This window comes from Cygnus atratus, chromosome 4 (genome assembly GCF_013377495.2).
Source record: "Cygnus atratus isolate AKBS03 ecotype Queensland, Australia chromosome 4, CAtr_DNAZoo_HiC_assembly, whole genome shotgun sequence".
NCBI lineage: Eukaryota > Metazoa > Chordata > Aves > Anseriformes > Anatidae > Cygnus > Cygnus atratus.
Window position 1 is genome coordinate 20,337,230 of NC_066365.1, and position 16,791 is coordinate 20,354,020.

A 16,791-nucleotide genomic window follows, 5' to 3' on the forward strand; every position below is an offset into this window, starting at 1 on the left:
TCTAGGGAAGCCTCCCTGAAGGGAGGCCCAAATGCAGAAGCTGCTCTCAGTACTCAAGGTGTATGCTATTGCCTCAGATAAAGTAGGGTATTTGCTGTAATAAGTACCTAGCCCTGATGTCCTCCACCAGGCAAAAGAAACCCTTTTCCCCTATACCTGGAGGGCGAGTTACGAGTTAACGTTTAAACCAGCTTCTTTAACAAAGGTGCAAAGAACTCCTTCTTCTTTTTAAAATGCATCATTTGTCCTATTTAAGGTTTCAGGCTCTATATAACTATACTCCTAGGAACGAAGATGAATTGGAGCTCAGAGAGGGAGATGTCATTGATGTGATGGAAAAATGTGATGATGGATGGTTTGTGGGTATGTTTTAATTTGTTTCCTTTTTCATTTACTTTTTATTCCTGAACTCTGCTGCCCTGTTTGTTTGGTGTCTCATAAACTGATTAATTTTGGTATGCAACGTAATAAACCTGAACCTGGCTTTATCGGGAGAAATCCCCACCAAAATCCTCTGAAATTAATGGGTGATTTTTCACTTGTGTACTTTGGAACTGGTGACACAAATTGACATGCGCCTCCAGTTTGTTGTACAGCACTGTTGTCACTGCCACATGACACAAAGTGGGGCGTGTATTACTTCTCTCAAATTTACAACTTGCATGAATACCACTACAGAATTGGCTGTTTGTGAGAACCAAGTATTACTGAACAAACAGATTTCATACCTAGGTCTAGACAAGGTGGCTTAATCATTGCATAAACCCTCATGCACACAGGGGCTAACTTCTTTATCATCTTACTAGTCCTCAGCATTTCAAAAATCCAAATTATTTAATTGCAAACAATTGATGTTGTTTAAATTAAATGATTTCTATGTATCAAGCCAAAATTTCAGCACATTGGATTTAGCACAGATTTTAATCGGGCTGTTCAATCAAATATGCCCCTTTATTTGCTTTTTCCTTCCTGCAGTTATAATTTGTTAAAATTCACAACTCATAAGTGAAATTCAAAACAATGTAATTGGACTGTAAAGAACAGTAGATATGTTTGTGAAATGTTAACCAAAAATTTAAAGGCCATGCTTACATAGTGATTTCCTGTTCTTATTCCCATCTTTCATCTATTGCTTCTAATTTCAGGAACCTCAAGAAGAACCAAATTCTTTGGTACTTTCCCTGGAAACTATGTCAAGAGGCTGTGAATTTTTTTTCCTGCTTATTTATGCTGCATCTCTGCAACACATCTGCATAAAGCTGCTAGAAAACATGCTACACTGGCCTTCTGTTTTCTTGCTTGCAGTCTCAAATAGAGGCCACCCAGTTCATCCTCATCCCATCCCACCCGCCAAACCGTTCCAGCAGTATTACAGCAACAACTGCATTCTGAATAACTAAGCTTTTCTGAAGCAAGAGGAATCGGTTCAACATTTAAGTACTCCCTGCTTTAAAAAGTCTTTTCATTTGAAATGCAATAGGAAAAGCCTGATGACAGGTACACAGACGAATTGCCATGGGAGGGGTGCAGGGAGAGGGAGAAATTCATTTGAGACATTTGTGGTATGAAGCGCCATGGAAAATAAGAATTTTCAACATGCACGTACCACAGAGGGGAAGTTGCTGTTTACAACTTTAAAAAAAAAGTTTTGAGTTTCAACGTTCTTGTTAGCTTGTCAGCATTTGTTGCTTTCACTTTGCCGTATCACAGGTTTGCCTATTGTACTGGTTTACAATAACAAATTATAATATAGATTTTTTGCCTGCACTTGTATGTTGTAACATATGCACAGTGACTGTAAAATCTCAAGCAAGTGTAGTAAAAAACGGAAGAACTGCAAGTGTTCTGAAGGTGCAATGGTATTGGATAAACCCTTTTTTACCCTATTAAAGCTATAGTGTTTTCTGTTAAAAGGTAAGAAGTGCAAGATATGTAAAACCTCGGGAAACAGGATTTTATGAAGAGACAGACAATGATCTAAGCATAGACAATAATAATCTGCTAATGATGTCTGACATTAAATGGTTGTAATCAAAGTGTCGTAATAGTCAGCAACATGAAATTTGAAAGGTTAGTGTTTTTATGTATCACAGGAATTTTAAGAAGCAGAGAGTAAACAGTGTTAGTGTAAAGGATTTTTTTTTCCTCTGACATAGCCACCTAAAAATATTCACAAGTATCATGTACTGATTTATTTCACTATATATATAATATATATATAAATATCTATGTTAACAAAACCTGAGTTACACATTCTTTTTTAGGGATTTAGTACAGAAAAAAAATCACGACTATTAAAACTGATACATTTTAGAGTTGTTTTTTTTTTTTTCCTGAATGAAATAAGTATTTGAAAACACACATTTTCCATAAGCAAAGGTAAGCATAAATAGCATATGAAATTAAGTCACAGGATGATAATGACTATGGCTTTATAAAAAATAATAATAATAAAATAAATCAGATTTGGTTTCTTCAGCACCTTATAGATGGCAAAAGCTTCTACTGCGTTTCTCATGGGTATAGGATTGAAATTATCAACATGTATGTAGTCTCTGTAGCATTTTGTACATATGTTTGCCTTTTTGTACAGAGCCATTTGGTTGTTGATTTAAAAGAAAAAATTTAAGTTCCTTATTTGATCTTTGCCCTCTTCACATACAGATTTCAATGCATTTTTCTTTTCTTGCTCTATTTACCATAAGCACATCTGGATAGTGCAATTCTGTAAGATAGCATTTTATGCAAAACTTTACTAATTAAAATATGGTTTACCAGCCAAATCTAAATGTACATATTTCTTTATTACTGAGAAATGTCATTAAGACAAAGGTAAAGAAACATCTTTGTGCAGCATACCTTTATTATTGCAGATTTCATGGCAAAAGCTTTATATTTCAAAGGCTTTCAATTTTAAACTAGACCTGCATGCAGCTTTGCTGTGAGATTAATACCTATCTTTGATGCCATTTATGATTGAAGACAAACATCTGTTGCCTGTGATATTTAAAAAGTACTGTTTCTACTCTGTATCTGATTTTAGAAAAATACAGGTTTTTCATACCTGGCTTTCAGGTAACTGACTTTGAATTCCTACAAGCAAAAGGTCTCTGTGTTTGTTTTTTTTTTCCTCGAATAGACTTCTAATAAATTTTGCTTGGAGTAAAAAACTGTTTCCCCCCATCATTTCTCACAGTGTGTATGACATACTACTGAAGTGTTACAAAGCTCTTCAGGCTTGTATACAAATAGTCAATTTGTCCTTGTACTGAGATTTTTTTTTTTCCCTACCACCAAGTGCACAGGTTATATATATGGGCAACTAGTATGTCCACACTGTTCCCTGTCAGTCCACTTTAGCGTCATCCCTAAAACTCTTGAACCCAAAAGCAACACTCTGGACTTTTTGTTTTTTCACAATGTTAATCAGAGAGAATTCCTCTGTTGCCAGAGCTGTCCTCCACTCCTGAAGCACAAAGGTGAAATACACAACTGAAGTCCTGCGTATCTAGCAAAAGTTCCCACACCCTAAGCCTTTCCTTAAGAGCAAAACAAGAACTCTGTGTTGGTGCAGCCTCACCTCAAGTACTGTGTGCAGTTCTGGGCCCCACAGTCAGAAGAACTAACTGTTAGTGTCCAAAGGAGGGCTATGAAGATGGTGAAGGGCCTAGAGGGCAAGATGCATGAGGAGTGGCTGAGGTCGCTCAGTTTGTTCAGAGCAGAGTAGGCTGAGGGGAGGCCTCACGGCGGCCTGCAGCTCCCTCACGAGGGGAGCGGAGGGGCAGGCGCTGAGCTCTGCTCTCTGGGGACAGCAACAGGACCCACAGGAATGGCACGGAGCTGGGACAGGGGAGGGTCAGGCTGGGTGTTAGGGAAAGGTTCTTCACCCAGAGGTGGTCGGGCACTGGGCAGTGCTCACAGCACCAAGCCTGACAGAGTTCAAGAAGTGTTTGGACAATGATCTCAGACACATGGTCTGATTTTTAGGTGCTTTTATGCGGAGCCAGGAGTTGGACTCGATGACCCTTGTAGATCCCTTCCAACTTGAATATTCAATGATCCCATGAACTCCTCTGTAGTAACAGCATAGCATTAAGATTTAAGGAACATACAGGTTTGGGGGAGCATCTAATGCTTGGGACTCTGCCTGCAACACTGACCTTTCCCAAATTAACACCTCTGTTCAAACAGCAAGTATCTCTTTGCCAAAGACAAAACACAGAAAGAAGTGAAGCAAGCAGGCAGCAGCCTTTCTTTCCCTGAGCAGTCACGCAGCTATTAGCGGTGCCTCAGGTAGCGCCTTGGTCCTGGTTCTCCAGCTCACACTGGCCTCCACTGCTGGCTTGTTTCCTCCCAGCTGTGCTGCACTTCTACCTCTGAAGAACGCAGCAGAACAGCAAGCTGCATCCTGACATGAATGACCTATTTCTTCAGGCCTGACATACATGGTTTTGTCTTTCCACTAGCTAGGCTGTTAAAGCACCAGCACAGGAACTCCTGTCAGCACAAACACTGCCTCTGCTGGGAGTGATTTCAACCTGGACAAGGTCTAATTTAGCTAGAACTATTACCTCTGAGGTAAACATGTCCTTCCAGTGCTAGGTTAGCTTAAACCCACTGCATGTGTGTCTTCTTACAGCTCTATAAACTAACAGTGGATTGATTATACAAGCGAATGTCATGTGGTTTGTCCTTTTCTCACTGTGTGAATCACTGTGGGCTGTCACTGAAGCACCACCTTGCACCATAGACCTGTACAAACTAAGGAGTAGCAAATACTGTGCTTTAACAAAGTGGTTTTGTTGTTTTTTTGTTTGTTTGTTTTCCTGTAAGAGGTAGCCTAATATTCAGTAAAGGCAGGAAGCACAAAAACCGGTTGGTATAGTCACACTAATTCTTACAGATGCCCTATCAACCCCACCCCCCACCCCCCCCAAAAAAAAAAAAAAAAAGCAATGCTAAGGATTACTAAACAGTGTAAATACACAGAAAATTTCTGAATGGTTAAGGGTCTGAGTGGTTAAGGATTGAAGTAGCATCCTCTTTGCTGATTGTAACTTAATAAGAAAGGAAGTAAAAAAGGAATAGATAAATCATTGTAATAAGAATAGCAAGTCATTGACACCAGGAAAAACAGTAGTGTTAATGTTTTAGTCAGAAAGTGTAAACTGACAAAAAATTTAAGGACAACACGTGGATTGTTGCACAGCTGTGCTGCCTTACGGATACATAGGTCACGTAACGAGAGCTTTCCCAAGAAGCAAGAGATTGCTTTGCCTACCCCTTAGCAAGCAGTCCGCCTGCTGTTCATCACCTCGACAGGAGGCAAAGGCCACTTCAAAACAAAACCAAACGCCGCCACAAGACACCAACAAACCAGGGAGAGCAATGCACGAGCATTTCAAGGTAATGATATACCCCAGCCCAAGCAAAGGGTCACCCCCGCAGTTTTAACATTCTGTTGCCTGTGCCAAGCGGAGCACGTCGTCGTTCTGCAACGCCTGGCATTTACTAGCTGACTTTTAACTGCTGATGAACAGAACTGTGGCAGGAACACAAGGTGCTTCCTGTAGGTTCGAAAAAGCAATGCTAACATGAAGCTAGAATTATGAAGTAAGCAGCTCTAGAAGGACCTCAGGTCACTGCTAAGTATATTCACCATGTAACTATAAATGTTGTAAGGGAGACCCTGGCTTTGCTCCAGTTAACAGCAAACTCCATTGAAGTCAATAGATCCTGAATTTTCCTCAAGATTGTATTGGTAATACAATTTCTATGTTAGTTTGGAAAGAAAATTGTACAAGAAAGGAGCACCGAAGCAACTGAATGTCTGGTTTGTGTTGGTTTTGTTATATCAAAAGCTATGAGTACTGACAGAGACCAGAAACCACTTCTGTAACTGCCCCCACTACAGGGCACAGCAGACAGTAGGAACCCTTCTCTAGTATCTAACTGGCAAGTTAACCTAGAGTCAAATGTTATGTGCCTCCAAAGCTGCAACGGCATGTTTAATAATTGAATTATTGGCCCTTTCAATACGTTTATACAGCATAATCCCTTGTTACCTCCAGTAAGTATCAATCAGATCCAAACCTGAATCCACCCATTTTACAGAGCCAGTAGTTGCCAGACTGATAGGTAGCAATTGGTGCCTCATCCACATACGGTAAACAGGGGAGATATCTAAGAAGGTCTTCTTCACATCTACAGGTATCAAACACCATGCTATTTATTTGACTGGATGAAAAAAAAAAAAGCACTTTTCAGTTTCATCAGCCCCAATTAGTGTGATCATTAAGTCTTTAAGTCCTAGCCAAAATTGCTCAGTAGTATTTATCATTCTCATTATTAGTGTGAAATCACATTCCTTTGAAAATTACTAGTATTTTTTCTATTTATCTACCCAGAATATGATAACATCCACTGAAATGGAAACAGAAAACTGAGTGAAATCCTGCTTGCACTTCTTTGAATCAGATGCTACTTGGGCCAAAGAAAGCAATGCTGGTGACATACGGTCTCTTATTCATGTATTTTTGTCACTCCAAAACAGAAAAAGAAAAACAGAAGTTTCCAGGTTAATGTGCAGTGATGAAACCATGGAAGAGCCTGAAAAATACTGCAGGTGTGATTTTTGGTTTAATCTTGTTGGTTGTAATATTGGGCACCTCAATTCATTAGCAGCTCTGCACCCATAATTCCCAACTCTTGTTTCATTTGCATCGATATGAATGCCATATATAAAATAAAGCACTACAGAGTTGTGCCTTCTAGTATTATATTTAAATTGTTTCTTCAAGAGTCATAGGGAAGGAGCAAAGCTCTGTAACGCACTATTTAATATTACCAGAAAGTAGAAAGCATGCGTGCTAAAATAGCTCTAATGCCGAGCAGCCCTTGCACGGGGACGTCACATCTAATTGCAGAGCTAGTGCATGGAGGGTTCCGCTGCAGCAGTGGCATTACATCACAAGTGACACCACAGGGGGAAGAAGAAGAAAAAAAAGTGTTGACTGACGACCAGAAATGCGTTGCTAGGTTTATCCTCAGAAGACATGCTCAACAATTTGTTTCTTGCTGCCAACATGAATAAACTTTGAAGTCATGATTTCATCACCCACATACATGCATAGCACAGCAATCCTCCTACATTTTCCATTCATCAGAAGAAAAAAAAGAAGTGATCCATTTTAAAAAATAACCCTGGAATAATGTCATTATTTCTGTTTCCACCAGTGAAGAATTACCACAGTTGCACGCAGTGACTCTCAATGCTTTACCCCCACTAGGACCGAGCTGAGCGTGCAGCTGAAACCAGCTCTGCGGGCATGAAGCACTGGGGGCCCCGAACACGTTGTTCTAGGGGGGGACACATGGCAGCAGCAATTTGCCAGATAAACCCAGAGCATGCAATGCCCCAGCTCATGCTTCCCAGCTCCCAGTCTGGGGTTATCGCTCGCAACTGTAACGTGAAACATGTACAAATACTGCCTTGGCTCACGACCTGCTAAAGGCTTTTCTTACACTACCACTGATTCATCTGTTATAGATAGGTGTTTTTCTACATGTAACGGGAAATACTTGAACAGGTGAGCATCAGCCCTTCCCCCCTTAAACCACAGAAGAGAACAAATTCATGCATTCAAAATGCCTAAGGTAGTAGAGGGCAACACATACATGCCATTGAAGAGCTCTGTGCACTATTTATAGATGCTCTTCACCTGCTACCAGCAGAGCCAGCTCTGAGGTATAAGGCTCAAAGCAACACTACACACAATCTGAAGTACTGAAGTCATATCCCACCAAGACCACAGGGAAACATCTAGGACATCAAAAAAAAAAAGCCACACATTTTGCTAGCCACCAACCAACCCATACCTATGTTCTGAAGCAAGCAGACTGCTAAAGACCATTTAAGTCAAAGGGACCTCTAAAAAGAGAGAAAAGTATTAGCCTGAACCTATGTCAGCATCCAATAACAACTTCTAATCATTACAGTTTTAATTATAAAACCAATGGGTTTTAAGCTGTTAAAAAAAAAGGCTGACTTTCCAGTAGCACAAATCACTGATACATGGCAGCAACCTAAAGCATTGCTTACTATCCAAGACCTCCTCATTTTTTTGCAACAGGCTCTTTCTTTGCTCCCTTATCATTGCATGGTCACAAACTGAGCAGTTTGAGCCAGAAATCAGCCCCCTGCAGCTGACCTATCCTTTAAGGTCTGAACCATCACCGTAATACAGATAAAATACAGATAAAAGTCACTAGATTAAGCTGTGCCACTCACAGACATATTTTCACAGGCACATACTGTACCTCAGGTAACCTGCATTTCTCAAACATCTGTGCCTTTAAGTAAGCCCTAGGAAAAAAAAAGAAAAAAAAAGAAAAGAAAAAAAACACCCAAAAGGGGGGTGATGAGGTGATTACCCATAGAGAAAGAACAGTACATTTGGGGAGGGAAGGCAGATGAGCAGGGAGCCCTGCTGGAAGCCCTACAGATAGGATACTTGGCCTAGTTAACGTAGTGTGTCCCGTCCACTTCCTTCACCACACGTACCCAGTGCCTCCACTAATGATCTTGCCCAGGAAAGCCTTAGAAAGGCAACTGTTAAAGTCAGATCAGGCTAGACAGAAAAGACAGCGAGACCAACAGGGGCAGACAAACTGCTGTAGCAACCTCAAGAGAAGACAACCCAACTGAGATCCTCCAGGCTCTGCAGGCCTCCTACTGCCCGCCTGGAAGGGCGGCATCAGCCACTGCTTCCTCCTGTTCTACCACTCCTCCTCCTCCAGTTGACCCCGAGAGGATTGCTGAAGGAAAGACAGCAAGGCATGGAAGGAGGAGACATTTTACAACTGGAAGACATGAGAAATCTGTTTTAACCCATTCAAGGGGTTACGCTCTGCCTCTTGCATCGCCTAATCCAGATGTCCAAGGGCATTACCTGCAGCATACTACCATAGAGTCATCTAGGTTGGAAGAGACCTTCAGGATCATCAAGCCAAACCATTAACCTGACCAAGCATCTTGGTCATCGTTACCTAAAACCCAAAACTTCCACAGATGGAAGATGACTCCTGCATCAGGCCATAAAATACATGCTAACTAACAGCTTACGCAGCACGTGATTAATGTTGGTTAGAAGGTGCTGAGGTAAAAACATCCTGACATTGTCTCACGTGAGAAAACTTTGGCAAGTCATTTTTAAGGTCTGGAAAATGCAAAACAGAAATTGCTGAGATGCGATGGGCAGGCAAGAGGAGAATCCAACCTCCAGGGACACTGTGTTTTTGAATTTTCTGAACTTTGATGTTTTTTATTGGGAGGGTGGAAGGATTGTGAGGAAGAAGGGATTTACTCGCATTTCAAGGCACTTGCTCTATATACTGATTTACCTGTCTTCACATTGTAGAGAGAGAATTTTCCTTTGAGGGTAATCCCTTTGGAAAGATTACCCTCAATTTCTGTCCTGGATTTCTACACTACTAAAAAACTTCAAGAGCTAAAGTTCTCAACTACAGTATGAATTGTAACTCCCCACGTACCAGCGTACAGCAATAGTGGATGTATAAATGCTAGTTTTAAGACTGTGTTTGTGTATATGCACCCGACAGTTTCCACATTAGCCATTTCAGATGCAGTAATTACTCTTCAATAAAACTGAGACGTTTGTCATAGTTATGTTTCTGTTGGGTTTGCCCCCAATACAGTTAAATCCTCTCTCACAATAAAGCCATTTTTTTCAACCATTTTCTGAAAGCTGTACACTTGCTCCTAAATTCACTGAATAAAGGCAAGGAAAAAGGGACAACCAGGGCAAGGAGTCAGATGCATAATTAATTAAATTCATTTGGTATTTTCTCTTGCTGTTAAGAAACTAATGCCTGTGCACAAGTTAATGGTGTCCTTTCAACATGCAGAAAGAAACCAAGATTAAAACTAGGAAAATAGTTCATGTATGAGCTTAATTTTAGCATTAAGCCCGAGTAAGCACAGGACACGTCAGGACTGTAGGATCCAGCTTTGTGGCTAGCTACAATCTGAGGCTGCTGATCTCTGGCTCTCGTCCCACCTTATACTTAAAACTGAGTGCCGTATTTGTCTTTCAGCTGTTGCTGTTTGTCATGACCCGGTAAACACAGCCAACTCTGCCATAGCAACTGCTGCTATAATGCTAAACCCAAGCCACAGGACGAAACAAAAACAGATATAAAATACGGTCGTTTATGGAACGTAAGATGACAATTGATTTTTTTTAATGGCACTTGGACCCCAAAGAGTTGTATTGTTGTCCTTACTTGTGAGCTCATCCTTTGTTTGTGTACAAAGTCTCATCTCTTGGGAGACTGCAGACATATCAAAACTGGGAGAAAATTCAGAAGAAAATCAGGAGCCCCATACAGGATGGGCAGTTTTGCTTCCTGCCTTGCTTCCCTCTTCCATAAAGGCACTCTGTAGCTAGCAGCAGAATTTTTCAACCTGTTATTTACCATGGAGGCCATTCTTAATGTCTGAGGTAGGATAATACTTTTAAAAAAAATATAGGGAAACAACCAAAAAAAAAGAAATCCTATTTAAAGATCATCTAGAGGAAGGCTGTAGCTAATGAATGAAGTACAAATCGCTGTCATACAGACACAGGCGTTTACCAAGAAATCACCGTTCTTTCCTTGACACTTCAGTTCTCATATTTTTCCAGATATAAACTTTTACCAACAAAAATAAATCAGAAAGAGGAAAACATACACAGGCTTGTTTCCACAGGGAGAAAACACACAAACACACTTAGACACATGCACTTGATCTTCATGGAAGTTGGCAGAAACCTCACCACTCCAAGGTTTCTCTTATCATCCAGTAAGCACTAAAAGAAATTTTATTAATCCCTTCAAAAAGGATTTTTCCTTAGAGAAACACTGTTACCACCTCATGCCTGAGGGATTTCTCTAGTCAATCCAAATTATACTGTAGATCTGTTCCTAGTCTTGAACCTTGCAAGATTGTCTAGAATTTTTGTCCTGTGAAGGGCTGCAGATCAGTCAGCTCCTTCTCAAGTAGCAGCACAGGTAATGTCCACACAAATATTCCTCTTCCTATAATTTGCATTTTAATCTTGTTTAGTTAAGAAGTAGATGAGGGCTAATTCTGTCGGGCCTGTAGTTGCTCTTCTTTAAAGACCACACTTTTAAAATTACAGCATATATTCCTATAAGTTAGCCTAGCAGGAACATAGCACAGCATCCTGTGCCCAATTTAGACTCTGCATACAGTAGGTCACATACCATGACTGACACTAGGATAACAATGACAAAATGCATGTCCCCAAAAAGAGGAAGATGAGAAGATGCAACACCTTAGTAAGATGTACCCAGCAGGAGCCGACTGGGTAATATCTGAAACGCTGGCAGACAACAGCCACCGAGGATCTACAACTAACGCCATTCCACAAACTAACAAACTACAGATTAACATACCCTGCCCCCAAAAAGCTAACGTTCCCTCTGTCACTTCTTTTGACTGTTCCCCTGCCTTTCATCACCTTACTTCCCTCAGAAAGACAGCCACCTAGCCTTCTCTGTGTTGCCAACGCCTGGCTTGTGTCACGTAAGGCAGCATGAGACATACAGTTAGCTACCACTGGCATCCTGTTAAGTTGACTTTGGCCTACATGCAGGCACCCCTCCAGTTGTCAGCCCATGCACCCAAAAAAAACATGACCACAGCCAACACTCTGCAGTCTTGCCCTCTCAAGATGTTTGGGGTGAAGAAACTACCCCGACTACTGCAAAAGGTCCCAGACAAACAGTAATAAGGCCCCCAAAAGCATTCCCATGCACTTCTACCAGGGTTACAGGCAAGGCCCCAACATCTGGCTGTTAGCAGTGTACGGGACAACTGGAAGTCAATGTGCACGCTGCTGCGTGCATGCCTCCCTGTGGCCACTACCAGAGAGGAGCCCAACTGAAGGGATTGCCACCAGCCATTAGAAACAGTCTAGTAGTAACTCGCGTTTTACTCCTATGGCTTAGAAAGAACAGGAGGAATACCTCTTTGCCATCCCTTTAATGAGTATGGTAAGCTTCCCTCTGGAAAAATTAAGGAGGTCAGAGTTATCATGTAGGGGGGGGGAGGAAAGAAATGACATCTAAACTCAAACAGTCATAGAAATCAAGAAATGGGACTATTTTAGAAATAAAAAGTGAGTCTTTTTATTAAAGGTAGTACTGGGTCTCTTAAAAATTATGTTACGGTTCTTGTAGATACATGTCATTACACACCTAATGAAGTATTTCAACTCTTTGCCCGAATGCAGCCCTATAAGAAGTACCACAAACGAGATTTCATAAATCTAACAATTTTTAAGTGCTATTTGTTCAGGTTATGCTTAATGGCAAGCACATCAGATAGTTGTTTAACAGCTACTTTATGGTGTTTAAGAAAAGTTAGATATCTAAGAGTCAGTATGAAGCATACTGGACTGATCTGCTGCCCTGGCATGCAGCCCTGCTAACTTCTTTCCAGCTTTACTCTTCTGGAATGAGCTCTTTCGGTTCCCAGTGCCAAAATAGGCTTTAACTTTAACCCAAGTAAGGGATCAGCTTGCCAAATTTGAAGGTGACGTTTGATGCTAGCTATTAAAGGGAGCAGAACCACTGATGACTGAATGAGCCAAAAGGAAAAAAACAACTCCCTTCTCACAGTCGCCCTGCAGTCCCAGTCCTTAGGATTCTCCCCCAGAACTTCTGCTGGCTGTCAGCACAGAAGGACAAACCCTGTTCCATACACAACATCCTCACAGAAAACATTCAGCTCTCATAAAAGTAACGAAGCATGAAATTGGAGAAGTGCAGTAATTAGGCATGAAAACTGAGAAGTGTTTTGCAACTTACTTTTTGGCCAGGAATCATAGTTATGATACGAGCTGACATTACATCAGGCTCACAAAGAAAGCAATAAAGGACAAGAAATTTCTTCTCAAGTCATAACAACGTCTAACCCTTGTGAAACAGACAGAGGCACGGTAGAAATACGGTGATAGAAACATTTCAGGTAATGTGGTAGCTGGAATCATAAGAACACAGATGGAAATTCAATGTGTATATGTTATTGTGCAAAACAGTTTCCAAAATGAAGCTGAGTGGTACTTCAATGCCTTAACGTGATGCAAGCATCTCATTCCATTTAAAATGTCTTTAGTTTTTTGTTCTGTTTTGTTTGTGTTTTTTTTTTTTTTTTTTTTTTTTAACACCAGTCGAGTTATGCGTCCAAATCCTCCTTTGCCTTTTTTAAGGAATTAAAAAAATGAAATGCAAACAAGAAAATCAGTGCATAAGTTTTAGATAAGATGAAAACAAACAAACCGAAGTCTTTAAGAATAGAAGTTTTCAATTTCTTCTTTCAACTTGCTGGAGTTTATGAAATAGAGTTCTGAAATATATAACAGCAATAAAAATTTACCTTCCACTTATTTGCTTGTTAATTTAGATGAGATCCTTACTCCCCACTCACTAACTAGGAAGCTTCTTGGAGAAAGTAGGCTTAAGCCTTTGTTTTCATTTTTTTTCAGTACTTTCAGAACAAATTTATTACCTTTTTAAAAAAATTAATGAGAAAGGAAATACCAGACAGTGCGTTCCTGGCTTAATGAGCCTACAGATAGAAAACTTAAAAAGGTGCTCATCAGTGGCAGCTGGCTACTCAGTACCTGATCAGCAGAGAGATGTATCAGAGCCATGAGAGAATGATGAACAAAATCTTAAAATGAGAGGACAGCTGAGCCAAATCTCTGTTTCACAGTAACCACAAAGCTGGGGGTAAGGGAGGATCTGAAGAAATGCCCTTCTCCACCTCACGTGGGTTTCCCAGCTAACATCTGGAAGAGGGGTACAGTACCAAAGCCCCACTCCTCCTCTCTTTGCCAGGGGTGTGAGGAAAATAACAGAGATCCTTTTTGTACCAGCTAGGAAAATGAAAGAGTATTTCTCCTTTGCCATGGAAAATTAAGGGTACTGCTAGTGTACTAGACATCCACCAACCAAAAGCTGATAACAGAAATTTCGTTGGGATTCAAGCTATTAACTATCCCTGCTCCCTACGAGGCACTTAGAAATAACTCCAAACTGTACATGAACGGTTTGGGAAATCATTTAAAAATAACTAGCATTTAGTGTAAGTAGATTTCCTATGTACACGTGTTTCAAAATAGAAGTCAGGCCGCGCAGTAGGGAATTTTCTGGCCTTTCACCCCTGGAGAGCCAGTCTGAGTGCAGACTGTTCCACCTGGGCAAGGGAGTTTTTAAGCTCCACTTAGTTTCCTAGGCTGTTCCTGTCTAAACTTCACAAAAAGAGGCTCAGTTCGGTACACATTACAGGCAGAGACTAAGCTCTGAGATAGGCCAGGAGGTTTAGCAGACTTCTGGCTTAAAATGCAGAGCCAGAGGAGTTTGTTCATTTCTGCTTCTACCAGGGTTTATTCTGGCTCTGCAGCCTGCAACAGAGCATTCCGTGATTTTACAGAAGGATGAATCAGCGTCAAACATTTGGTATTTTTTATTACTAAAGAGAAATGAAATGCTATTTATAACTTGTTTGTCAACACACACCGTGGTGATTAGTCAGGAAAAGACTTCCTTCCATCAAGGCAGGGATGCACTGGTAGAGAAAAGGGAAGCTGACACCCAATATTCTGACATGGATTTGATTGTCCAAAACTGGTGAGGTGGCATAGCATACAACAATGAGTTTGCACATCTTGCTACTATTCTGATGCCTAATTTGTGACCCCGCTCCACGGATCTCAAAGAATTGAGTGATAGAAGTAACGTCAACACAGCTGGGATTCTTTTTTTTTCTGGTTCAGTAAAAATAATTAGATATGCACTTTTAGATTGCATTGAGTAGAAATATAACATTTGGCACAAATATCAAATGCAATGCTAATCTACAGACAGCAAAAGTCAGCTTCAAATGTTATGGTTAGTCACACTACGAAGCAATCAGTGAACGCTACTCTATGCATAAATTCATGGCACAGCCATGAAATTCGGAAGACGTGTATTTGCAGGTAAGCAAAGCTGTAACAGCTATGATTTTATACTATAATGAAACAAGAAGAAGTATTAAAATAAATTTAATAAATTATAAAATAAAAACATGGAAGCTTCAACAGCACAAGAAAATAAAACTAAAAATGTCACTACTATGTATTTACAAAAATCCATTTTCATAGCTAGAACTATTATGAAAGCCAAAATAACGAGCAGAGTTATACCTGGGTATGTTGTTTGAAATGTGTACTGTCATTAACTTGGGGGATTCATCTTACTCGGTTTCATATGATTTCATTACAATGAACTTTTAATTTCAAGATTTGCTTATTTAAAAGCTGCTAAGTATTTTTAGCAAAGCCTGTGCCACAATAATATTCTTCGGGGTAAGATGCTTTAAACCCAACAGAGGGGAAGAAAACAGCCTTTATTTCACTTTTAGGATATACCTCTAATAAGTGGAAAAAAGGCTTTTGCTTCAGCCCAGCTCAGCTGATCATCTTGGTCCAGTGTGGGGAAAAAAAAAAAAAAAAAAAAAAAAAAACAGAAGAACTTTAGAGAGATAGAAATGTATACACGTTCTGTAAATGGGTGAAGGGCTTTCTTAAAAGCAGCCACTGAAAGGAAGCTAGGAAACAGCCTTATGTCACACGTATCAATCAATATAATATTGCCTTTTGAGAGAGAGAGAGTTATAGGAAAAAGAGAGTGCACAGGCTTAAAGCTGAACCAGCGACACATCAATAAAACGGGATCTAGCAGTTGCCGTCTGGAACAGCAGCACCTTGGAGAGCAAGTCACTCTTCCATTAAACAAGGTAGGGAAAAAAAAAATCTTTAAGCCATAGCTCAGTCTCATCTGGGCATATAGCTTCCACTGCAGTTAAGAGCAATTACCTACCTAGTAAAAGGTTATGCCTGCCCTCCACCTACACGTATCTATTAAGTTTGGAAGGGGTGCAAAAGCAGATTTCAGTATAGAAAAGAGCCAAGAACAAACCTGCTGGACACTTAAGCCATCTGAAGCTGTTTTCACCAACAACTGTCCCCAGATGATCAGATAACCACCCCGTAGTTACTTCACCAGCAGTCAGAACACTTAGCAGGATTTAAATGGGATTTATGAAATAACGAAAATAAAGTAAGCTTAAATATTAAGATCTAACCCAATAACTTACCATCAGGAATTTGGAAGACATCTCAAATGAACCAGTTATTATATAAGTGTCTAGTTTTTGGCACTGGAAACTGAGAGCCTGAACATGGGTTTAATCTGATATAGAAATTCTTACATTTCTTGTTCCTTTTCTGTCAACGAGGACTGCAGGATTCATTATTTGAGGTTGCCAGTACTCAAGAAAAAAGAAAAGGCAAATTGCACAAGAAGGAACTCTTAAAATGAGTACATCTAATATGCTATACATTCCCAGCTGCAAACTGAGAGACATTATAGGATTCACTAGGAAAAGAAGGGGTGAGGGGGAAGGTACCAAACATTAGAGTGTTTTCACTCAACACCAGTATCGGAGAGGAAGGAAAAAGAAACTGAAGCACTAAATAGCAATAAATTCTGACATTGAACGCATAATGAAACCTGGCAGGATGAACTGTGGAAGCAGAGCATCAGTATATTGAAGGCACATATTGAAAACTGTCAGAACATATCAGAGCATACACACTGATCACAAGCAATGAGAGTTTTTTTCAGAACTTTAAAACATACAAAATATTTTAGCCA

The 16,791-nt window shown here is 40.2% G+C and overlaps 2 protein-coding genes across 8 annotated transcripts in view; one reads left to right on the forward strand and one right to left on the reverse strand.

The window, feature by feature from the left end:
* Positions 1-3,159, forward strand: part of SORBS2 (sorbin and SH3 domain containing 2) — a 155,491-nt gene extending 152,332 nt beyond the window's left edge. For all 3 annotated transcript variants that reach the window (XM_050710210.1, XM_050710211.1, XM_035557832.2), the window contains 2 exons: positions 257-363; positions 1,146-3,159. In XM_050710210.1, the coding sequence (XP_050566167.1) occupies positions 257-363; positions 1,146-1,207 (169 nt within the window). In that variant the 3' untranslated portion in view covers positions 1,208-3,159. The remainder of the gene's footprint in view (positions 1-256; positions 364-1,145) is intronic.
* C4H4orf47 (chromosome 4 C4orf47 homolog) overlaps positions 1-16,791 on the reverse strand; it is a 91,740-nt gene that overhangs the window by 20,096 nt on the left and 54,853 nt on the right. The window lies entirely within an intron of this gene.